The sequence below is a fragment of the Felis catus genome, chromosome A3, assembly GCF_018350175.1.
Source record: "Felis catus isolate Fca126 chromosome A3, F.catus_Fca126_mat1.0, whole genome shotgun sequence".
NCBI classification, from domain to species: Eukaryota; Metazoa; Chordata; class Mammalia; order Carnivora; family Felidae; genus Felis; species Felis catus.
The window spans coordinates 102457083-102482142 of NC_058370.1; the positions used below are offsets into that span (position 1 = coordinate 102457083).

Here is a 25060-nt window from a genome sequence, read left to right on the forward strand (position 1 = left end):
ACTAAATCATCCTTTTCCTCCCCAAACCATTTCCTCCTCTAGATTTCTCTATTTCTATTGTCTCGATGTCAGCCTAGAGTCATCTTTCTGCTCTCCTGAGCACCCAGGACGTATCACATCAGTTCTTCCTTTCCTGTACGGGCCTCTCAGGTCCATTCCCTCTGTGGCACCCCATAGCTGCTTCCCTCAGCCCAGGCTCTCCTCAGAGTCTGTCACCAGGAGGAGCAGACCAATCTTCCAGATTCACTCATTTCCTGGACTAATCCATTAAGCTCACCACAGTGAGAATCTTTAGCATCACGTCAGTACTCTGCTCAAAACACTCAAGGTGTTCCTTGTTGCTCATAAATGAAAGTCTAGACATCACACACTAGGCGAGGCCCACTGCAATTTGATCCCACCCCACCTACCTCTCCAATCTTTTCCTATTCCAACATAGCGCTCCATCTCTTAAATATTACACTAAATGTTTCTTTCCTCTTCTATTTCTAGTCTGAACTGGGTTTAAGGATATTTATTCAAGTACTGAACAAAGTGCTATACTGCCTGATCTTAATTTTTAAAATTGTAAATCTCGTTGCACCTTAATGCCCACGCATTGGCTTTTCTCAGTGGGTCAGCAGTGCTCCTAAAAGCAAAATTCCCAGGCCCAAAGTAAAGCCATGCTTTTTTCCAAGCTCATCTTTTAAAAGACATAAATATCTGCAAGTTGCGCCATATTAAGTCCTGGAAATTTTGCATCAAAGATTTACCAGATCACTTTCCTCCAAGTCAAGAAGGATCTGGGGGCATAACAGGACACTGGGTGACTCAAAATAAAGTGCTGAAACAAGGTCAGAAGAAGCTGGAAGGAGCAACGAGGCGAGCCCCAAGTGAGCCAGCCACGTTCCTGGCTGCACTGGGAAGGGTGCACCACACCAACTGCATCTCCACATGGATGGACCAGCGCAGTCAGCTGTCTTGACTCCCAGGACACCACATTCCACATTTCCTCCCGACATGCCTGGCTTCTTCCCGGTCACCCTGACTGCCACTCCTGGGTGCCCACATGCTGACTGGTGGGTGTGCCTCACCTCCACACCCAGCCCTGGGCCTCTCACCAACTCCCAAGAGGTCCATGCCTCTTCCAAGCTCCAAATTCATGCATGTAGGTCCCATGGGATTTGCCTCATGGGATCCTCACAACCCACACCATTTTCTCCAATTCTGCCAGCATTTCCCTCAGAAAATTGTGTTTCAGTATTCCTCATTGCTGCTTCCAGGATACATAGAACTTAAATATCCATCTAAGGGGGTGCACTTTTCTTTGAGCCGTCTATATTCCTCATGCCCCACCTCTAACCAATCACCAAGTTGCGATGATTCCACACTTCTAATAATTCCCATGTATCCACTCCCCTCCATCTCCACTGCCACAAGTCCAAAGCCATCCTCATTTCTCACCCAGACAGTTCACTAGCCTTCTCCCCAGATTTGTTCTCTCCTCTTTAGAATCCAGACAGATCTTTTTATTTGTTTTAAGTTATCTATTTATTTATTTTTAGAGAGAGAAAGAGAGGGAGAGCACAAATGGGGGGAGGGAGAGAGAATCAGGAGAATGTTGGACATTTGGGGAGAAAGGAAACTAACACTAAACTAAACACTCTCACAAACACAACCTCATTTAATCCTTCCTAAACCCTATGAAGAATCATTAGTCCAGCTTTACAGATGAAGCAACCAAAGTTCTAAAAGCTAAGCAACTTGCCCAAGGCCACACAATAGGAGACACTGCCATGAAATGCTATGCCTTATGCCTTTACTCATCCTATTTCCTCAGCCTGGAATATCCATTCTCCACTATCTCTTCAAACCTACCTCTTCAAGTCACACCTAAAATGCAGTCTCCATGAATTCCTCCCTAATTCTCTGTGTTAGCTTTAGCCACTCGCTTCCCATCTGTCTGTTCTGCCTCTATTACAGGACTTTGCCCTACAGTCACCTGCACAGATCTTCCCCACAAGTTGAAAGCTTATTAAGGGCAAGTGAGGTTCTTTGCCACCTCCCTCCCACGGCTTCTGATACAACGCCTCACAGTGAAGCAGATTCCCAAGCTGGCTTCAGGAAGGTTTCATGCAACTCTGCTCTGTGGGAACTCCTGCTCTCCTCTGCCCCCCAGGTCCTGAGTCCAGGCCCTCTCAGTCTGCTCTTCCTCTCCCAAGGGAGCTACAGTGCCTTTGAGCAATGCTGAGGGGGATATGATGACCTACTGGGAACCGCACTAAGATCCCATGGAGGGCAGAGTGCAAAAACAAGAAAGTTAAGATCACATTTCCTCCTCGGATGTTCTTTTTTTTTTTTTTCATCAAAATACTCCAAAACTGGTCTAGCCTTTTGACTCAGAAACATAAACTTCCTTTTCTTAAAGGTAATCAAGGCCCCAGATGATCCTTTATCTACATCAAGCCTGAGTCATCTTCTGTATTAGAAATGGAACTTGTTTCTATTTATACTCAGAGTGACAAATCAAATTGGCCAGTGAAGTAATGAAAAAGCATGTACCCATTTGTAATGCAACTATACATGTGACAGAGAAAGACTCTACAAAAGAATAGTAAGGAATGAATCTAGGAAGGTCCTCATGTAACCAAACATAACACTTCAGGAGCACAGAGGTAGCATGAAGCAGACCATGGTCATGTTCGGGGTAGTCATGAAGTATGGAATGAACAGCAATAGCTGGAAAAATCCCAGTAGTCATCCAGTCCAACCTCTTCTTCTCTTTATAGACAAGGAAAGCTCTGAGACATGTAATAATGTCATAGGTCACACAACACGTGGTTAGGGTCAAAGCCAGATCCAAGTCTCTTGCTTTTCTTGCTTTTCCAACCACCCTGTGTGCCACACCTGCCATTTCCTGCCCCGTGCCACAGTTGCTCTAATTAGGGGCCCATCCTCCCAGCAGCCAGGAATTCATACCAAAAGGAGGGAGGAGAGAACCATGCATACGCTTTGCTATTGATTATTTGTATGCAAATAAGTCAGCTTCACATTATAATGATGTTTATATTGATGTTTATAAAAAAAATGCTTCAAAAAACTATAAAGCACCATATAAATGTTAGATGTTTAATGTAATTGTTATGAGATTTCTGTCGGGGATGTTAGCTCAACAGTTTATCACTGGCCATTTTATTTTCACAGCTAACATATCTTTCTATCTGGAATCAGAATTTGGCCAAAATGAAAGCACCTGATTAGGTTCTTGATTCACCTTATCTAAAAATTCATCTCCCAGAGAGTGGAGAATGTTATAAGAGGACTACCAATCCAGACACATTTCTGTACAAGAAGGAATCAATTATGTGAAAGAGGAATTTTGAGATAAAGTGCATGTCACCTTGGAGTCTGTAATAGAGAAGGGAAAGGTAGTTAGTCATAGTAGTAGTCACAATAGGTCAGGTTATACCACAGTAACAAATTCTGATATCTCAGTGACTTCACACAATTAAGGATTTGTTTCTCATTCATGCAAAGTCAAATGCAGGTTGTTCTAGTCTCTTGCATTTGCAACCACACCTCATCCATTTGTAGCCACACCGTCTGGGAGATGTGACTTCCAAAATTGCTGCATCAAAGGAAGTTGGAGATGACGGAAGCACTCACTGGCCCTTGATTGCATAAGCCTAGAAGTATAACACACCACGTAGCACTTCCTGCTCACAGTGCTTTGGCCAAAAAAATCACGTGTCCCTAATCCAACTGCAAGGGAGACTAGGAAATGAAGACATATATTTACCAAGTAATCCCACAAATGGATTTTTGGTAAGTAGAGCCTACCACATACATGTTCCCCAGATTTTAGCAAAGCAAGTACTGAAATGCTCAGAGTATCCCATTTGTATAAAAACAAGTGTATATATGCCTTGAAAAAAGAAAGAATGAAAGAAAATACACCAAAATGGTAATAGTGAATACCTCTGCTTATTTAATTATTTATGAGTTTTATTTTCTTTTTATATTCTTTATATTTTCCTAGAAATATTTAATAATCATGTTTTAGAATCCAAAAAAAGTAATCCAAGTTTTTTTTTTAATTGTGAAACAAGTTCAGACCAGAAACAATTATGACTCCATGAGGAAAATGACTCAAAAGAAAAGGGAATTTCTTTACAGTGCCCTTCTGATTAGACAATCACAGTTAGCCAGCAAGAAGAGTGAGACGGGCATGGACTTGACACAGGAAGCACTCTGATGAACTCTGATTTTAAAGTGTACCTGTGAAGGGGCACCTGGGTGGCTCAGTGGGTTAAGCGGCTGACTTCGGCTCAGGTCATGATCTCGCGGTCCGTGAGTTCGAGCCCCGCATCGGGCTCTGTGCTGACAGCTCAGAGCCTGGAGCCTGTTTCGGAGTCTGTGTCTCCCTCTCTCTGACCCTCCCCCGTTCATGCTCTGTCTCTCCCGTCTCAAAAATAAAACGTTAAAAAATAATAATAAATAAATCAAGTGCATCTGTGAAAGACCAAAAGAAGGGCACAGTGCCAACGGAGAAGGCAAAGAGGGGGCACAGCCCTATGGGCCACCATCCCAAGAGAAAAGAGAAAGGGAATTTAGAAACAACAACAACAAAAAAGCACATAAATTAGGGAACAAAACAGCTAAGGCAAAGAGAGGGAATCACAGCCTAATGGGGATTTGGCGGCTCAACATGAAGCTGTCCCTTCCTGCTGCAGGTTTGTGCCAACTTGAATTCCTCTATTACAGCCACAACCATCCTCTGCTCCCTGGGTTGCCAGAGCACTTGTCCAAAGTTTACCCAAAGTCGAATGGGTAAAGACCTTAGTGAGCTCGACACAGGACCCTGATTGTCTAGCTCTTACCGCCCGTCCCACCCTCATCTTGCCACTTCCACAGCCCCTGCCTCTCTGAGCTCCAGCCTCAAAGCTCTACTTTCACTTATTTGACCCCACAACCTTTGCTCAGCCTAGAATTTTCCCTCCTCCCTCCCCAATGAACTGCCCACTCCCAGTCTAAGACTAGCTTCTTTGTTCATGGCCTTACTAAACTTATCTCAGCTTATCTGCTTATTTAGGGGATTATTGTTGAATGCTTTCACTGGTTGTGTTCACTTGACTGAGGCTTCATTCTTTTTAACTCCTTTTTTTACTTTTAGGTGAGAAGTCATGGGAGACCTTGTTTCTTCATCTTTCCCCTCTTTACTGAGAAGCCAGTGTCACTAGGTAGTCTGGCATTTTGAACTAGAAATTACGAAATGGGAGTTTTCATCTTCATTCCCACACTCACACAAACTCTCCATGTGACCTTGCGACCCTGACACTTCCTCTCTCTCAGCCTGTTTCCACTTTTATAACGTAAGAGTTTAATCTAGATAGTGTCTCCGGTGCATCCCTCAATATATCTTTCTAGGTCCTTCAATAGACTAACAAGACAAGGCAGAAAAACTTAGAAATTAAAAAGAGCAAAGAAAAGGAAGACGTCACACTAAAAAAAAAGAGACAGCCCATAGTTGCTTGAGTCAAGGCTCTGAATCTCATTTCTGCAATTTGGTAACCTTGAAATCTTACACAGATTGGTTGGTTAATCTCCCTAGACTTTGACTTCCTCTTCTGTAAAATGTGATAAGAATACCTACCTCACAGGTTTGATGAGAGGATTAAATGAGATACTGTATTATAATACCAGAAGGCTATGTTATATGTTAGGTCCTTTCCTCCTGCTTACTAACTGTCATGGAATTTAAAAGCAGGTTATAATTAAATAGGCCATGAGTTAAGACAAAAGGCTCAATTGCTTCTGTACATAATGGTTTATGCATACTTTATTCCTCTGAAGAGGCTTTCTACAACCTAAAAACAAATCATTGCATCCCCTGAAAATTCACAGGGAAGAGTCATGCTTATTTTTTCATTCAAGCAATTCTGTCAGATGCAACTACCTGCAATGATTTTAAACTTGGTCCCAAAGATGTTTATAGATGTTTCTTATCGTCATGGTACAATGGCAAGAGCATGGCTAAAGTCCATATCCAGACTCCCCCATTGACCATATGCTCAACTATGTTGATCACTTTCACCGTTTTCCTATATGTCACAGAACCAAATACGTCTCATTGCAGGAGAAGGGGAGAGGGCCACGAGATATTTCAAACCATTTCTTTTTTCATCTTTTTTTTCTTTGAAACGAAAAAATCTTAGAACCGATAAGTTACAGGGTGTTTGAGGCTGGAAAGACCTTTGAAGATGATCTTTTTCAGCCCCATTGCTTGGTGTTTGGTGGAGGTAAGAGGGATGAGCACCTAAATGCCATGGAAAGAGAAGACTGGACTTGGAACAGAAAAGTGAGTTAGAGTGCTGGCTCTGCCTGTTTTGTGACCATAGGTTGGCCACTCAACCTTTTCAGGGCCCTCAACTGTGAAAAGGGACAGTAATCACTACATCTGTGGGTAAAGTGTGGGGCCAATGAGACAACGCAAGTGAGAGCTCTTTGTGAAGTATAAAACAGTTTTCAAATGAAAAGCACCACCATGACTCTTTGGACTCACAGACTCCAGGCTTCTAAAGCGTATCCACTCACCTGCCAAAAGATATTGTCTCATCTTGCATACTTAATTTGTGAATCTGAAAGAAAAATGCTGATGTCTAACAAAAACTGGCACAGAATAAGAACAGAATAAATTTCTTTTTTCTGAATGATGTAAGTGAAAATGACTAAAGAAGAGTTTTTGAAGCCTCCTCAGGGTCAAGAGATGGGTACTTAAAGCCCCAAGGTCCCCGTCACAGGACAGCCCCCCTAAACTCCCAGGCTCCCATAGAGCTCTACCTAGCAGGTTTCTCTCCCTAGGAGGAGATGATCTGGTGGTCAGACTTACTTACAAGTCAGTCTTGGTACACACAAACAGAAAAGTAAGTTCCCCCCAAAAAGTGAGGACTTCTTACTCTCTAAACCTCACCCACTTTGTTCTTCCTTTAAAAGCCAGTTTCCGGGGCGCCTGGGTGGCTCGGTCGGTTACGCATCCGACTTCAGCTCAGGTCATGATCTCGCGGTCCGTGAGTTTGAGCCCCGTGTCAGGCTCTGTGCTGACAATTCAGAGCCTGGAGCCTGTTTCAGATTCTGTGTCTCCCTCTCTCTCTGCCCCTCCCCTGTCCATGCTCTGTCTCCCTCTGTCTCAAAAATAAATAAACGTTTAAAAAAATTTTTTTTAATAAATAAATAAAAGCCAGTTTCCAAAAAAGGTCATAGGAAGGAAAAAGTTAAGTGAAACCTCAATCTGAATTGGCTGTCTAGAAACTGGGCCATTCTCATTGTCTACAACAGAGAGGGGCATAGGACAGGATGGGCGTTACCACTAATGGTAGAACCAAGGATGTTTTCCTGGATTACCAAACAAGTGCTATACGTTACTCCCAGAAACTAAATATCTGCAGGGTTTCAAGCGAGGTCTTCACCTGAAAATGTCCTCCCTGCTGAAGTTTTCAAGCCAATAATTTCATAAGAACTATATTTCCTTCAGTGAACTAAAGCGTTACAATGATGACTATACAGGTTCCCAAATGACAGAGCCATCATTAACATTGTTACTATTTTTGTTTAGTTGCATCTCCATAGCAGTCCACATTCACAGTGTGCTTTGCAATTGTTTCTTAGTAATAGTCCTCACAAGATCTCCAGGAGGCAGAGGGAATAACCAGGACTGTGTTGCCTGAAGGAGAACCACAGATGTAGAGAATTGGCTACCATCACCATTCAAAGAAGGATCCATCCTGAGACGCCCAAGATCTGCCCCAGTCTGGTCCTAAATTTACATTGCCTACATCCAGGACACATCAGTTCTGTGGCTCTTGTTTATAGCTATTGTGACACTGGGTCTATGACCAAGAGGATCTGGACAGGCAATAGAATCAGAATCAGAGATTTTGCACTTAGGATAGACCTTAATGATCATGTAAACCAACTCCATTACTTACCATGAAACGAGACCAGAGAAAACATTTTACCCAACTCACACAAGCCACTTTCCTCCCAGTTCTGAGCTGTTTTGCCTTTTCATGCCACGTTACTTGGCAGTGCCTCGTCTTTCTCTCTTTACCTTTTGCTCCCCTTCTCTACGCTCTTTTTCCATCTATTTTCTTTATTTAAAACTTACATGACTTGGGGCGCCTGGGTGGCTCAGTCGGTTGAGCGTCCGACTTCGGCTCAGGTCATGATCTTGCGGTCTGTGGGTTCGAGCCCAGCGTCGGCCTTTGTGCTGACAGCTCAGAGCCTGGAGCCTGCTTCGGATTCTGTGTCTCCCTCTCTCTCTGACCCTCCCCCGTTCGTGCTCTGTCTCTCTCTGTCTCAAAAATAAATAAACGTTTAAAAAACAAAACAAAACAAAATAAAACAAAACTTACATGGCTTAAGCTCCAACCAGGATACCTTCAACATTTATCTGCCAAGAATGTGGTGTTCTATCACCTGAACCGGGCCAGTCTCAGGATACCCAAAAAGTCTTTGATAATAACAGCCAGGCAACACTGATGTAGTGTCGTAGCTGAGTCCCCTCCCCTTCCCTCAACCTCCATTCTCAAATCCAGCCACCAGCTTTTGGCCGGGGCCTTGCCCATATTTCCTGAGTCATACTCCTTAGGTTAATTCTAGAAAAGATCAAACTTCTCTTTGGGCCCTGATGGAGGGGCACTTTGCTATAACATGGCCAGTGCAGAGAGTTCTCTCCTAAAGCTGTCACTTTGGTAGGAAATGGGTTAATGGTATTCAGAGGAGTAAGAGGATTAAGACTTCTGTGGGGATAGGAAGATGGTGGCGTAGGAGGACGCTGGGCTCACCGCGCGTCCTGCTGATCACTTAGATTCCACCTACACCTGCCTAAATAACCCAGAAAACCGCCAGAGGATTAGCAGAACGGAGTCTCCAGAGCCAAGCGCAGACGAGAGGCCCACGGAAGAGGGTAGGAAGGGCGGCGAGGCGGTGCGCGCTCCACGGACTGGCGGGAGGGAGCCGGGACGGAGGGGCAGCCTGCCAGCCAAGCAGAGCCCCCGAGTCTGGCTGGCAAAAGCGGAGGGGCCGGACAGAGTGTGTTCCAACAGCAAGCGCGACTTAGCGTCTGGGAGGTCATAAGTTAACAGCTCTGCTCGGAAAGCGGGAAGGCTGGAGGACAAAGGGAGGGAGAGCTGCTGAGCCCCCGGACGACAGAGCTCAGTTTGGTAGGGAACAAAGGCACTCGCCAGCGTGCCATCTCCCCCGCCCATCCCCCAGCCAAAATCCCAAAGGGAACCAGTTCCTGCCAGGGAACTTGCTCACCACGCAAACACCCAACTCTGTGTTTCTGCAGAGCCAAACCTCCGGCAGCGGATCTGACTCCCTCCTGCTGCCACAGGGCCCCTCCTGAAGAGGATCACCTAAGGAGAAGCGGGCTAAGCCTGCCCCTCCTGCCCCTGTGCACCTTGCCTACCCACCCCAGCTAATACGCCAGATCCCCAGCATCACAAGCCTGGCAGTGTGCAAGTAGCCCAGACGGGCCACACCACCCCACAGTGAATCCCGCCCCTAGGAGAGGGGAAGAGAAGGCACACACCAGTCTGACTGTGGCCCCAGAGGTGGGCTGGGGGCAGACATCAGGTCTGACTGTGGCCCCGCCCACCAACTCCAGTTATACACCACAGCACAGGGGAAGTGCCCTGCAGGTCCTCACCACGCCAGGGACTATCCAAAATGACCAAGCGGAAGAATTCCCCTCAGAAGAATCTCCAGGAAATAACAACAGCTAATGAGCTGATCAAAAAGGATTTAAATAATATAACAGAAAGTGAATTTAGAATAATAGTCATAAAATTAATCGCTGGGCTTGAAAACAGTATACAGGACAGCAGAGAATCTCTTGCTACAGAGATAAAGGGACTAAGGAACAGTCACGAGGAGCTGAAAAACGCTTTAAACGAAATGCATAACAAAATGGAAACCACGACGGCTCGGCTTGAAGAGGCAGAGGAGAGAATAGGTGAACTAGAAGATAAAGTTATGGAAAAAGAGGAAGGTGAGAAAAAGAGAGATGAAAAAATCCAGCAGTATGAGGGGGAAATTAGAGAACTAAGTGATACACTAAAAAGAAATAATATACACATAATTGGTATCCCAGAGGAGGAAGAGAGAGGGAAAGGTGCTGAAGGTGTGCTTGAAGAAATAATAGCTGAGAACTTCCCTGAACTGGGGAAGGAAAAAGGCATTGAAATCCAAGAGGCACAGAGAACTCCCTTCAGACATAACTTGAATCGATCTTCTGCACGACATATCATAGTGAAACTGGCAAAATACAAGGATAAAGAGAAAATTCTGAAAGCAGCAAGGGATAAACGTGCCCTCACATATAAAGGGAGACCTATAAGACTTGTGACTGATCTCTCTTTTGAAACTTGGCAGGCCAGAAAGAATTAGCACGAGATTTTCAGGGTGCTAGACAGAAAAAATATGCAGCCGAGAATCCTTTATCCAGCAAGTCTGTCATTTAGAATAGAAGGAGAGATAAAGGTCTTCCCAAACAAACAAGAACTGAAGGAATTTGTCACCACTAAACCAGCCCTACAAGAGATCCTAAGGGGATCCTGTGAGACAAAGTACCAGAGACATCACTCCAAGCATGAAACCTACAGACATCACAACAACTCTAAACCCACATCTTTCTATAATAACACTGAACATAAATAGACTAAATGCGCCAACGCAAAGACATAGGGTATCAGAATGGATAAAAAAACAAGACCCGGGGCACCTGGGTGGCTCAGTCGGTTAAGCGTCCGACTTCAGCTCAGGTCACGATCTCGCGGTCCGTGAGTTTGAGCCCCGCATCCGGCTCTGGGCTGATGGCTCGGAGCCTGGAGCCTGCTTCCGTTTCTGTGTCTCCCTCTCTCTCTGCCCCTCCCCTGTTCATGCTCTGTCTCTCTCTGTCTCAATAATAAATAAAATGTTAAAAAAAAATTAAAAAAAAAAAAAAAAAAAAAAAAACAAGACCCATCTATTTGCTGTCTACAAGAGACTCATTTTAGACCTGAGGACACCTTTAGATTGAGAGTGAGGGGATGGAGAACTATTTATCATGCTACTGGAAGCCAAAAGAAAGCTGGAGTAGCCATACTTATATCAGACAAACTAGACTTTAAATTAAAGGCTGTAACAAGAGATGAACAAGGGCATTATATAATAATCACAGGGTCTATCCATCAGGAAGAGCTAACAATTATAAATGTCTATGTGCCGAATACCGGAGCCCCCAAATATATAAAACAATTACTCACAAACATAAGCAACCTTATTGATAAGAATGTGGTAATTGCAGGGGACTTTAACACTCCTCTTACAGAAATGGATAGATCATCTAGACACACGGTCAATAAAGAAACAAGGGCCCTGAATGATACATTGGATCAGATGGACTTGACAGATATATTTAGAACTCTGCATCCCAAAGCAACAGAATATACTTTCTTCTCGAGTGCACATGGAACCTTCTCCAAGATAGATCACATACTGGGTCACAAAACAGCCCTTCATAAGTTTACAAGAATTGAAATTATACCATGCATACTTTCAGACCACAATGCTATGAAACTTGAAATCAACCACAGGAAAAAGTCTGGAAAACCTCCAAAAGCATGGAGGTTAAAGAACACCCTACTAAAGAATGAGTGGGTCAACCAGGCAATTAGAGAAGAAATTAAAAAATATATGGAAACAAACGAAAATGAAAATACAACAATCCAAACGCTTTGGGACGCAGCGAAGGCAGTCCTGAGAGGAAAATACATTGCAATCCAGGCCTATCTCAAGAACCAAGAAAAATCCCAAATACAAAATCTAACAGCACACCTAAAGGAAATAGAAGCAGAACAGCAAAGGCAGCCTAAATCCAGCAGAAGAAGAGAAATAATAAAGATCAGAGCAGAAATAAACAATATAGAATCTAAAAAAACTGTAGAGCAGATCAACGAAACCACGAGTTGGTTTTTTGAAAAAATAAACAAAATTGACAAACCTCTAGCCAGGCTTCTCAAAAAGAAAAGGGAGATGACCCAAATAGATACAATCATGAATGAAAATGGAATTATTACAACCAATCCCTCAGAGATACAAGCAATTATCAAGGAATACTATGAAAAATTATATGCCAACAAACTGGACAACCTGGAAGAAATGGACAAATTCCTAAACACCCACATGCTTCCAAAACTCAATCAGGAGGAAATAGAAAGCTTGAACAGACCCATAACCAGCGAAGAAATTGAATTGGTTATCAAAAATCTCCCAACAAATAAGAGTCCAGGACCAGATGGCTTCCCAGGGGAGTTCTACCAGACGTTTAAAGCAGAGATAATACCTATCCTTCTCAAGCTATTCCAAGAAATAGAAAGGGAAGGAAAACTTCCAGACTCATTCTATGAAGCCAGTATTACTTTGGTTCCTAAATCAGACAGAGACCCAGTAAAAAAAGAGAACTACAGGCCAATATCCCTGATGAATATGGATGCAAAAATTCTCAATAAGATACTAGCAGATCGAATTCAACAGCATATAGAATTATTCACCATGATCAAGTGGGATTCATTCCTGGGATGCAGGGCTGGTTCAACATTCACAAATCAATCAACGTGATACATCACATTAATAAAAAAAAAAGATAAGAACCATATGATCCTGTCAATCAATGCAGAAAAGGCCTTTGACAAAATTCAGCACCTTTCTTAATTAAAAACCCTTGAGAAAGTCGGGATAGAAGGAACATACTTAAAGATCATAAAAGCCATCTATGAAAAGCCCACAGCTAACATCATCCTCAATGGGGAAAAACTGAGAGCTTTTTCCCTGAGATCAGGAACACGACAGGGATGCCCACTCTCCCCGCTGTTGTTTAATATAGTGTTGGAAGTTCTAGCATCAGCAATCAGACAACAAAAGGAAATCAAAGGCATCAAAATTGGCAAAGATGAAGTCAAGCTTTCACTTTTTGCAGATGACATGATATTATACATGGAAAATCTGATAGACTCCACCAAAAGTCTGCTAGAACTGATACATGAATTCAGCAAAGTTGCAGGATACAAAATCAATGTACAGAAATCAGTTACATTCTTATACACTAACAATGAAGCAACAGAAAGACAAAGAAAGAAACTGATCCCATTCACAATTGCACCAAGAAGCATAAAATACCTAGGAATAAATCTAACCAAAGATGTAAAAGATCTGTATGCTGAAAACTATAGAAAGCTTATGAAGGTAATTGAAGAAGATATAAAGAAATGGAAAAACATTCCGTGGTCATGGATTGGAAGAATAAATATTGTCAAAATGTCAATACTACCCAAAGCTATCTACACATTCAATGCAATCCCAATCAAAATTGTACCAGCATTCTTCTCGAACTAGAACAAGCAATCCTAAAATTCATATGGAACCACAAAAGGCCCCGAATAGCCAAAGTAATTTTGAAGAAGAAGACCAAAGCAGGAGGCATCACAATCCCAGACTTTAGCCTCTACTACAAAGCTGTCATCATCAAGACAGCATGGTATTGGCACAAGAACAGACACATAGACCAATGGAATAGAATAGAAACCCCAGAACTAGACCCACAAATGTATGGCCAACTCATCTTTGACAAAGCAGGAAAGAACATCCAATGGAAAGAAGACAGTCTCTTTAACAAATGGTGCTGGGAGAACTGGACAGCAACATGCAGAAGATTGAAACTAGACCACTTTCTCACACCATTCACAAAAATACACTCAAAATGGATAAAGGACCTGAATGTGAGACAGGAAACCATCAAAACCCTAGAGGAGAAAGCAGGAAAAGACCTCTCTAACCTCAGCCGTAGCAATCTCTTACTCGACACATCCCCAAAGGCAAAGAAATTAAAAGCAAAAATTAATTACTGGGACCTTATGAAGATAAAAAGCTTCTGCACAGCAAAGGAAACAACCAACAAAATTAAAAGGCAACCAACGGAATGGGAAAAGATATTTGCAAATGACATATCGGACAAAGGGCTAGTATCCAAAATCTACAAAGAGCTCACCAAACTCCACACCCGAAAAACAAATAACCCAGTGAAGAAATGGGCAGAAAACATGAATAGACACTTCCCTAAAGAAGACATCTGGATGGCCAACAGGCACATGAAAAGATGTTCAACGTCGCTCCTCATCAGGGAAATACAAATCAAAACCACACTCAGATATCACCTCACGCCAGTCAGAGTGGCCAAAATGAACAAATCAGGAGACTATAGATGCTGGAGAGGATGTGGAGAAACGGGAGCCCTCTTGCACTGTTGGTGGGAATGCAAATTGGTGCAGCCACTCTGGAAAGCAGTGTGGAGGTTCCTCAGAAAATTAAAAATAGACCTACCCTATGACCCAGCAATAGCACTGCTAGGAATTTACCCAAGGGATACAGGAGTACTGATGCATAGGGGCACTTGTACCCCAATGTTTATAGCAGCACTCTCAACAATAGCCAAATTATGGAAAGAGACTAAATGTCCATCAACTGATGAATGGATAAAGAAATTGTGGTTTGTATTCACAATGGAATACTACGTGGCAATGAGAAAGAATGAAATATGGCCTTTTGTAGCAACGTGGATGGAACTGGAGAGTGTGATGCTAAGTGAAATAAGCCATACAGAGAAAGACAGATACCATATGGTTTCACTCTTATGTGGATCCTGAGAAACTTAACAGAAACCCATGGGGGAGGGGAAGGAAAAAAAAAAAGAGGTTAGAGTGGGAGAGAGGCAGAGCATAAAAGACTGTTAAAAACTGAGAACAGGGGCGCCTGGGTGGCTCAGTGGGTTGAGTGTCCGACTTCGGCTCAGGTCATGATCTCACAGTTCGTGGGTTCAAGCCCCGCATCAGGCTCTGTGCTGACCGCTTGCTCAGAGCCTGGAGCCTGCTTCAGATTCTGTGTCTCCTACTCTCTCTGCCCTCCCCCCACCCCTGTTCACGCTTTGTCTCACTCTGTTTCTCAAAAATAAATAAATGTAAAAAAAAAAATTTTTTTTAATAAAAAAAAATTAAAAAAAAAACTGAGAACAAACTGAGGGTTGATGGGGGTTGGGAGAGAGGGGAGGGTGGGTGATGGGTATTGAGGAGGGCACCTTTTGGGATGAGCACTGGGTGTTGTATGGAAACCAACTTGACAATAAATTTCATATATTGGAAAAAAAAAAAAAAAAGACTTCTGTGGGTATCATTTTTCTCTCCCGTACCCTGCCCCAACCAGGAGGCTGTCTCCTGACACTAAGAATGATTTATGCCTATTCAACCAAACCTCCCTCTCCAGAAGAGACAGATCATCTTCTCTCAGAGCCAACCCTCATCTTCCAGGGGCTGCCAAGCATTCCATCAATTCATACTCAGCCCTGAGGTACAAAAAAACAAATTTAGCTAAAACACAAGCCACAGCTCCCAAGCTCCTTTCCAACTCCAGCCATCTAGAAGTCTGATTTTAGGAGTTCTCCCCTCCTCCCCACCGTACGTTTTTACATTTCCTGCCCTTCTTCCCTTTTTCTAAGACCGCATGCTTACAACTGTTCAGAACAAAGCAATAAATAAATGAAACTTATTAGTTTCATTGAATTAGTTCAATAAATGAAACTTCTCTAACTTAAACCAAGTTGGAAACTCCTGGAATCTCTACAAGCAACACTACTATCAAGTATGCAGTGTGTCAGTATTTTGGCCAGTTTCCCGTTAAAGGAACAGAAAAACCATACAAGACAATTCTTCCCTGTAAATTCCCCGGTGACGCACACAGACCACGCCTACTTCAAGAAGACAAAAGGCCAAGAAGCCTGACAAGGGCTAAGTCTCCAGGCAGAGAGGGAGTCATTTCATTGGCGCTTGAATCAGCAAAGGTATTGTCCTTATCACATCTTTGACTTTTAAAATATATTTTGCTTTTCTTCTTGGCTGTTGTCTCTCAAACCGCCTTCTCTGAAGATTAAGCCTCTTCCTTCCTTTCTTCCCTGGTTTGGTGTGTGAGTTAGAATCACAGCCAGATTTCAGAGAAGAATTCTTCCTGCTGATGGGGAACTGAGGGAATTGGCTTCATATGAGGGCACTGGTGAGTACAGCTGAGCCTTCCTTTGGAGGGAATCTGGACTACCAAACTATTAGGAGAAAACTGGAAATTTCCAACTCTGTCTCTCTCTTGCATCTATGCAAGGCAAATACCTCATTCTTGTGGGGGTTTTTTTCTTTAATTTATCCAAGTTTTCATTGAATGCCTACTGTGTACAGTGTATTGGGTTGGGCACATAAAACTACTAAGTTTCTAAAAGAAGTTAATAATCTAGTAGAGGAGGCAGATACGTTTGCAAATAACTCAAGGGAGTGAAAAGAAGAATGGGGAAAATGCTGACTGTGGGCTAAGTCATTCATTAGGTTTCTCAAGAAGCACAAAGCACAGGTGGCTCCCTTTTCTGGCATTTGGTTCAGTGGCTGCTAGGCTGACGGCCACTGGTATTCTCTGTTGCAGAAGTCAAGATGGCCAAAGTTCCTGACCTCTTTGAAGACCTGAAGAACTGTTACAGGTAGGAAATCAATTCTATCTCTTATGATTTAATGAAGGGATCCAGGTACATGAGAATCCACCTCAGAGTTAACAGTAACTAGCATGGAGCCCGACTGGCAAAGGTATAGAGATGTGTCCTACTGCTGAAGTCAGGGCAGGTTCAGTGAAGATCCAGAAAGAGTAGGTACCCCACATGTTAAACTAAGATGGCCCTAACAGGGAGGCCACCTTTTCAGAAAAACTATTTTTACAGTCTGCTGTGTCTTCGTGAATTTCAACATCTACTTAGACACAGCCTCAGTCAAGTTCACATGCTCTGATACAGTATTGGGTTTTCATGGACTGCCAGAGAGAAAAACCATTCTCAGGAAAACTTCTGGATCTCAATCTGGAACAGGCAATGGCTAAACAGCAATTTTAGCATGTGAATGCACATACACAGTCTAACCTCATTCAGACAAAAGAGTAGGGTAAGTGAATAAAATTTAAAATTAAAGAATACTTTAAACAAACATGGTATTCCCATTACCTGTTAATATACACTAACACAAACTAGGCTATCAAAATGTGGCTATACTAGTTCCCAAGTATAAACTATTAAATTTATTTTAGGGAATACATGAAAGCAATGTGTAACACATGACCTATTTGGCTAAAATTAAAATAAGGTGCCTCCAAAGCATTTCTCTTTTGAGGAGGTTAACATTTTTCCCTGAAATTCAACTAGAACTCTTCAATTTGTTAGCCAAGGCCCATTTTTACAGACAAAGTTCAAGGCCTGTCCCGACGATTACTAATTCCAAATTAATGACTCACAAATTACTGTATACATGTACGTAAATGTATAGAAGTCCTTAATTTTCTTAGATGACAGTAATGACCAGGTGTCTGTTACCCAAAGCTAATGTGGTCATTAAAATACACTGCCCGGTGACTGCAGTGATGTAAAAGACAGAATTACATTCTCATTATCTTGTTTGGCAGTGAAAATGAAGAATACAGTTCTGAAATTGACCATCTCACTCTGAATCAGGTAAGCAAATGATGTAATTCTTATGGGATTGCTATTCTTTTTTTTTAAGTTTATTTATTTTTGTTTTGTGTGTGTGTGTGTGTGTGTGAGAGAGAGAGAGAGAGAGAGAGAGAGAGAGAGAGAGTGAGAGAGCAGGGGAGGAGCAGAGAGAGAGAGAAACCATCCCAGAAAATAAAAATAGATCATACTAAGAGTTTACCACTGCCACCACTATGGTATGTTCCTTAAAGTCTCTTCTAGGTACATACACACATCTGAACAATTATTAGGAATATATCATATATAATTTTATATACAGCTTTTTTCACTAGCAATACATCAAGGGCATTCCAGAGTACCGTGAACTATGAGATCACGACCTGAGTCAAAACCAAGAGCTGGAGGCTTAACCAGCTGAGCCACCCAGATGGCTCACAGGATTGCCATTCTTATGCAGTATTTTTTCTACCAGAAGAAAACAGCAATAACTTGAATCCTCGATGTTTTGGTTTCACCCTAACTAGAGGTTCAGAGACCTGCATCTCTCCCTCCTAAGTGAGATCAACTGCCTCTCTACACTGACAGTTGATGGCACTGTCCATTCTCAACAGACTTTCCTAGGGAAAGGTGGGAGGGAGGTAGAAAAAGAGGAGAGTTTGGGGAGGGAGGGAAGAAGAGAGGGAAGCGGGGAGAAGACTGATGAAATAGAGACCCTTCTCACCAAGTCTATTGAATACAACTTCTACTGAAAAGGATCTCATCCTATGACCATATGCAGCCCCTCAGTTTCCATGTTCCTTCCTCACAGAAATCCTTCTATGATGCAAGCTATGACCCACTTCATGAGGACTGTACAGATAAATTCATGTCTCCGAGTACTTCTGAAACCTCTAAGACACCCCAGCTTACCCTCAAGAAGAGTGTGGTGATGGTGGCAGCCAATGGGAAGATTCTGAAGAAGAGACGGTTGAGTTTAAATCAATTCCTCACTGCTGATGACCTGGAAGCCATTGCCAACGAAGTAGAAGAAGGTAAGAAGTCAAGTGCAAATGATATCTTTGCTTTCCATTTTTAAGAACCTGGAGACAACAGAGCACAGGAGAAAATAAAACCTAGAATCAGTAACAAGAGGGCAACCAGGCATTAGTCCGGTAACTACAAGGAAGGAGAAGATACTGTCATCCTTCTCCAGTAGGGAGGGAGCAGCAGTGGTCTGAGTCTATAGAATACTTCCTCATGGGCTTATAGATAAAGGTCATGTAGCTTTTATCCTTATGGCAGAAAGCTGTCATATACTGTTAGTAGGTGACTATTTACAAGCTACATTCCTCCAGATAATAACTCTGCCCCCATTGAGCAAGTCACTTAACCTTTCTGTGCTTCAGTTTCCTCTACTGTAAAATGGAGATGATCAGAGTCCCTACTTGTTAAAATTAAATGAGTCAATACTTGCAAGCTGCTGGACTAGAATAATGCCTGGCATGGAAATACCCACTAAATGTTAGGTATTGCCATTACCCCTACTCCTATTCCTCCTACTTACTACTACCTTTGTTAATACTACCAGTACTGCTAATTGGTTAATGGCTGCATTATCTCTACACTTTATGACAATCTTACATTCTCATTTGACAGATGAGGAAACTAAGCTCAGTTAGGTAAGTCACATAGTGTGTAAGCGGGAGAGCTTTAAACCAAATTCAGTTCTGATTATAACACTTAGGACTATTCTCCCATGCGTCTACTATACAAACCTCTACATGAAACATAAGCCCAATATTTTTCAGATGATAGCTTTTTAAGATAACAGGTAAACACTAATACACATTCAGCCAGAAAACTGGAAGATACAAGGAAATGTAAAACAGAAAATAAAAATAGCTCATGCTAAGACTTTACCACTGCCACCACTATGGTATGTTCCTTAAAGTCTCTTCTAGGTACATACACACATATGAACAATTATTAGGATTATATCATATACAATTCTATAGTCAGCTTTTTTCACTTAGCAATATATCAAGGGCATTCTAGAGTACCAATTTTTCAACATTGTAAGTAATATAACAATGAACATCCATATCAATAAATCGTCATTTTTTTTTTTTTACTTTTTTTAAAAAAGTTTATTTATTTATTTGGAGAGAGAGAGAGCAGGGGAGGGGCAGAGAGAGGGAGAAAGAGAGAATCCCAAGCAGGCTCTGTGCTGTCAGCACAGAACCCGACATGGGGCCCAAAGTCATGAACCATGAAACAATAACCTGAGCCGAAACAGTTGGATGCTTAACTGACTAAGCCACCCAGAAGCCCCAGTAAATCTTCATTTTTAACACTATTTATTTCCTTGGAATAGATTACTAGATGTAAACTTACTCAGAGCCATGAGGATTTGTGAAGCTACTGATATATCCACTATTCAGAAAGGGGGGTAGACATTTAGACCTGCATGTCCAGTGACATAGAATTCTTAACATATTCATTTTTTCTCAGAGTATATTCGTTTGAAAAATATAGATGGTGAATGTTAGCAGTCTTCCTGGTTTCTTAGAAACCTCCAAACAACCAAAATGAAAATACTTCACAAATGATCTCTTTAAAAAAAAAATACTGCCTAAGGAGTTGAAGTTTAAAAAGAAATAAGTAATCACAAAGATAATCCTAGAACCAACTCCGCTGACTGGGTGGCTTCACTTCTCTCTGTTTCTTCATCTGGATTAATGTCTCTTCCATAGCTACTTTTGATGCTTGTATTAGAGTAGAAATATCATCTGTGTTTGTACAAAGACATCAATCTGAGCTTGTGATAATGGTTTTAGAAATCATGAAGCCCAGATCAGTAGCACCCAACTTCTATAGCAGTGAAAAATACAACTATCAGAAGATCATCAAATCCCAATTCATCCTGAATGACAACCTCAGTCAAAGTGTAATTCGAAAAGCAGGGGGAAAATACCTCGCAGCCGCTGCATTACAGAATCTGGATGATGCAGGTAAGTGGACACAACTCTGTCCTCCTCCCCTCCTCTTATTTCTGTATTGCTTTCAAGCTTTGTACTTTCAAAATATAGACCTCTCTAGATTCCTGGCTTTGCACAATCCTTCTAGAATAGGATGAAGCACAACACCCAGCAGTAAAATCCTGGGCAAGGACGGAAGCTTCCGCCAAATCAGGAAGCTCCACAAAGAGAGAAGTTTCCTTTCTTTGGGAGCACTGAGTGGTAAGCTTTCTGATGTAGTATCTCCTTTGGTTCTCTTAGATAGTCTTCTCCTCAGTTTTAAAGATGAGGAAACTGACTCCCAGAAATATGAAATGACTTGCCCAAAGTTACCCAGAAGCCAATGAGGGGCAATCACTCTCCATTAGAAAGCCTGCTGATCAAACTTAGAAATAAGCACCAACTAAAAAGAATCATCATCTCTGATAACATAACTGTGAAGCGAAACATCCAATAAGCTGAGAATATTTTGGGGAGGATGAAACTTAGTGTCCAAGAAACTTAGCCACACAAATCCAATTTCCATGTTGTACATATTTTAGCTTCAGGACATGTCATCAGCGTACAAAATTATTTTCAGAGCTCCACACGGGCTACTTGGCAATAAACAAACGGGGCTCCTTCTAATTGGACATACTTCAGACAACATACTTTCCACTCAGACATTTACAAATTATTTTGTGTTCTATTTTCCTACTTAATATTATCTCATGTAATCTTCCCACATATTGAAATAGTATATATATTTGCCATTTTAATGGCACTAGAATATTCAATCATGTTGCTATGCTGGTCCCTTAGGTTTGCTCCAAGTAATTCTATTGCAAAGATTATTGTATATACAATTTTTCCCTAGGAGGTTATTTCTTTGGAGCATATCCCAAAAAAGGAACTCTCAGGTTCCTAGGAGTGAATAATTATCCAGCTCTTATTAAGCATTGTTCTCTGAGGAAAACAACTACTTTTCACTAGCACTAGTAACATGATCGTATCAGCTTCCTCAAACCCCTCCACTTTAGGTTATAATGAACTCATGGGCTCACAAGTTGAAAGGTCTTGTGCCACTAATGTAATTACAAGAGATTCAACAAATAGCCCCCAAGCATTCATTCAACATAGAAAATTCTGAAGACATCAACCAAGTATTTACCTGTCCAGTAAAAGCGGCAGACATTGTGAAGGATACAAAGATCTATGAAATTTCATTCTGGTGTTTACATCATAGCTGGGGACCTAACTACACACACACACACACACACACACACACACACACACACACACACACAATTTACATAACACGGGATTTTATTCAAGTACAATGGATTTACTTTCTTTTTTGGCTTTTTTCTTTGCCAGTGAAATTTGACATGGGGGCTTATACATCAAAAGAAGATTCTAAACTTCCTGTGACTCTCAGAATCTCAAAAACTCGACTGTTTGTGAGTGCCCAAAATGAAGATGAGCCTGTATTGCTAAAGGTCAGTCGTCCTCAGTCTCCAATTGACCTTCATTTACATCCCATACGTTTGTGACTGATTCCAATAGACAGACACCCCTAGCAGGGTGGCACAGTCCTCTTCTCTTCCTACCACAGTTTCCACCTGTCCACCTGCCCCTACCTGCTACTTCTCACCTATCCCCAGAGGCGCTTCTACGCAGGATCTATGAGAAAGTAAAAATGGCAAGAGTGAATAAAAGGGAAATTACCTTCTTCCTTCTTTGTCCTTACCCTACCTGATCCTAGTCACTTCCCATCCCAGGGCATCCATTTATTCTATCCATCTTGAACTCTACCATCTGAGCTATATGATGGTAGGCCTTAGGACAATGGGGCCTGCTTCTAAGAAACTCAAAAAAGCCAACTAGGAGCAGACAGTATGAATCACCTGCCATTGGGCACAAGCAAAAATCTGGGAGCCAAGACTGAAACCCTGGCCTTTGACTCTATGGCCTCTCTCTCTTCATTGGTGCCAGCATTATCCCTCATCCCAGCCCCATCTCCACTACCACCTTTCCCTCAAGCATACAGACACATACACACCCACGATAGCCTTTAGATGTTTTCTCCACTGATAAGAGGTGACTCTTATTTAGTAAATGTATAATGCAAACCCCCAACTCCAACCAGGATTTTTGTGGGTGCATGTATTTCTCCACGTGGGTTAAGGGAGGTAAAAATGATATCTACAGACGAGGGCAGTATCTTCCTTCATGAATTCATTCAACAGTCATCATTTATTGAGAGCCTTCTATTTTTCAAACATAGTGCCAACAGCTACGTAGACCGTGGTGAGCCAAAATCCCTAGCCTTATAGAAGTTGGTCTTCTGGGGGACACAGACAGTAGACAAGCCAAAAAAACAGCAAAAAGTAAAAGATGCTGTAAAGCAAATGAAAAGGGTGCTGAGATACAGAAAAATGGGAGAGTACTCTTTACATAGGGAGGCAAGAGCAGAGCTCCCTGTGAGATCTGATAGGAGCATGCCTTGCAAGGGGGCAGGTAAACATGGGCATTCTAAACAGAGGGATCTGAGTGCATCTGGGCTCTATACCTTCAAGAGTTTAAAGGCCACCTTCAGAGACCAGAAGGAACATTGTAGAACTGAGGCACTGTGAGAAGGAGGAAAGAAAAGCGGAGGCTAGTGTTTGTGGAGCCTTGCATTTGGGTTTCATTTGAGGTACAATGAAAAGTCATTAAAAGGTTTCAAACAGGGAAGTGTCCTGACCTCACTTATATTTTCTAAACTAGAGAATAGATCACCAAGAAGGCAATGAAGAAAGCACAAAGCTCAAATAGGAGGTAATAATAACAGTCATGGAACTGGGGGTGGTGAGGCAGATAAAAAGAAGTAGACAGAAATGGTTATGTTTCAGAGATAGAAGCAACAGGAGGTAGGAGAGAAAATACATTTGCTGAGATGGGGAAAAAGTAGGAGAGGAATAGGTTTGGGAAATAAATTCTTTGTTGGCATTGAAAACCCCAAGGAAACCTCAAAAGGATAATTGGTTGCTTTCGATTAAAAAGAGCACAGAAGAAGCATATCAAGTTGAAATTTGAATTTTACTTTCCCATGAAAGTATTGTCAGATTCTATCCATACTCGCAAGAATAGTACAGTCTAAAGAGATCGCAATTGTCATGGAGTTAGTTGCTGTTACACTTGGAAATGTGTGTGTGTGTGTGTGTGTGTGTGTGTGTGTTTTGGGTTTTTTAAACTTTTAATTGTTAGCTTAAATATGGAGATAAACATCTCTAATAATAAATTATTTTCCCAAAGATATGATCAGCACACTTAGAGGTCAAAATGTTTAGAGGTCTCAGAATTGCTAGTGCTCAGATTTTATGCAAAATGCCTTATGCTTATGTTGAAGGCAGAACAAGAACAATGTTCTACCCTACCTTCCAGGATACAGTAAGACACGACTGTCATTGGCAATCCTCAGGAATAATTTGGATTTCTCTCCAGTTACTTAAGGAAGTTAGCTATTATGTGTAGACTGGCCATACATCTAACAGGCATGTAATAGATGCTTGCTGAATGAACAAATGAATGAAGAACCTATATCATCACATTACAGAGTCACAGTCCTAAAGTGCTATATTTCTTACAAAGGCCAAATGTCAAGGGATTGCACTTCAGTTCTTTGTCTAGAATCTTGTTTTCTAACATATCTCTGTTCTCCTAATTACAGGAGATGCCTGAGACACCCAAAACCATCAGAGATGAGACCAACCTTCTCTTCTTCTGGGAACGTCATGGCAGTAAGAACTACTTCAAATCAGTTGCCCATCCAAAGTTGTTCATTGCCACACAGGAAGAAAAACTGGTGCACATGGCAAGAGGACTACCCTCTGTCACTGACTTTCAGATACTGGAAACCCAGTCTTGACTCTGGAGTCTACTTCCTTGTGAAGTGTTTACAGTCCATATGTACTATGTACATGGAGGAGTCAAATCTTTTACTCTTAGTCACCTGCTGAGCACGTGCTGAGCCTTTGTAATTCTAAATGAATGTTTACTCTCTTTGTAAGAGAGTGAGCAAGCTCTAATGGAACCAACATCAACATATAATGTTATTTGTTATTTAAAGAATACCCTATACTTGAAATACAAATCAAAACCACCATGAGATACCACCTGACACCTGTCAGAATGGCTAACATTAACAACTCAGGCAACTGACAGATGTTGGCGAGGATGCAGAGAAAGAGGATCTCTTTTGCATTGTTGGTGGGAATGCAATCTGGTGCAGCCACTCTGGAAAACAGTATGGAGGGTCCTCAAAAAACTAAAAATAGAACTACCCTATGACCCAGCAAGTGTACTACTAGGCATTTATCCAAGGGATACAGGTGTGCTGTTTAAAGGGACACATGCATCCCCATGTTTATAGCAGCACTATTGACAATAGCCAAAGTACGGAAAGCCCAAATGTCCATCGATGGATGAATGGATAAAGAAAATGTTGTGTGTATATATATATATA

The 25060-nt window shown here is 41.9% G+C and overlaps 2 protein-coding genes across 15 annotated transcripts in view; one reads left to right on the forward strand and one right to left on the reverse strand.

Annotated features, from left to right (window-relative positions):
* Positions 1-18609, reverse strand: part of IL36G (interleukin 36 gamma) — a 185476-nt gene extending 166867 nt beyond the window's left edge. For 9 of the 10 annotated variants that reach the window (XM_045054562.1, XM_045054563.1, XM_045054558.1 and 6 more), the window contains exon 1: positions 18488-18568. The gene's annotated coding sequence lies outside the window, so the exon portion shown is untranslated. Of the gene's footprint in view, positions 1-18487 lie in introns of all 10 variants that reach the window. The other variant, XM_045054556.1, reaches the window with a different exon arrangement.
* Positions 15230-24772, forward strand: IL1A (interleukin 1 alpha). 5 transcript variants are annotated; one of them, XM_006930270.5, is made up of 8 exons: positions 15244-15907; positions 16040-16116; positions 16531-16585; positions 17551-17599; positions 18387-18609; positions 20395-20568; positions 21931-22052; positions 24266-24772. In XM_006930270.5, the coding sequence occupies exons 3-8, from the start codon at positions 16539-16541 to the stop codon at positions 24461-24463; spliced, it is 813 nt and encodes a 270-aa protein (XP_006930332.3). In that variant the 5' UTR covers positions 15244-15907; positions 16040-16116; positions 16531-16538; the 3' UTR covers positions 24464-24772.
* Positions 24773-25060: the final 288 nt, after the last annotated feature.

What these genes read in the sequence shown, in the direction of transcription:
- IL1A (XM_006930270.5), top strand. Translation starts at nt 16,539, where the DNA reads ATGGCCAAAGTTCCTGACCTCTTTGAAGACCTGAAGAACTGTTACAG. An exon ending in GACCTGAAGAACTGTTACAG is followed by an intron (nt 16,586 to 17,550) that starts GTAGGAAATCAA and finishes CTTGTTTGGCAG; the next exon opens with TGAAAATGAAGAATACAGTT. An exon ending in ACAGAATCTGGATGATGCAG is followed by an intron (nt 20,569 to 21,930) that starts GTAAGTGGACAC and finishes TTTCTTTGCCAG; the next exon opens with TGAAATTTGACATGGGGGCT.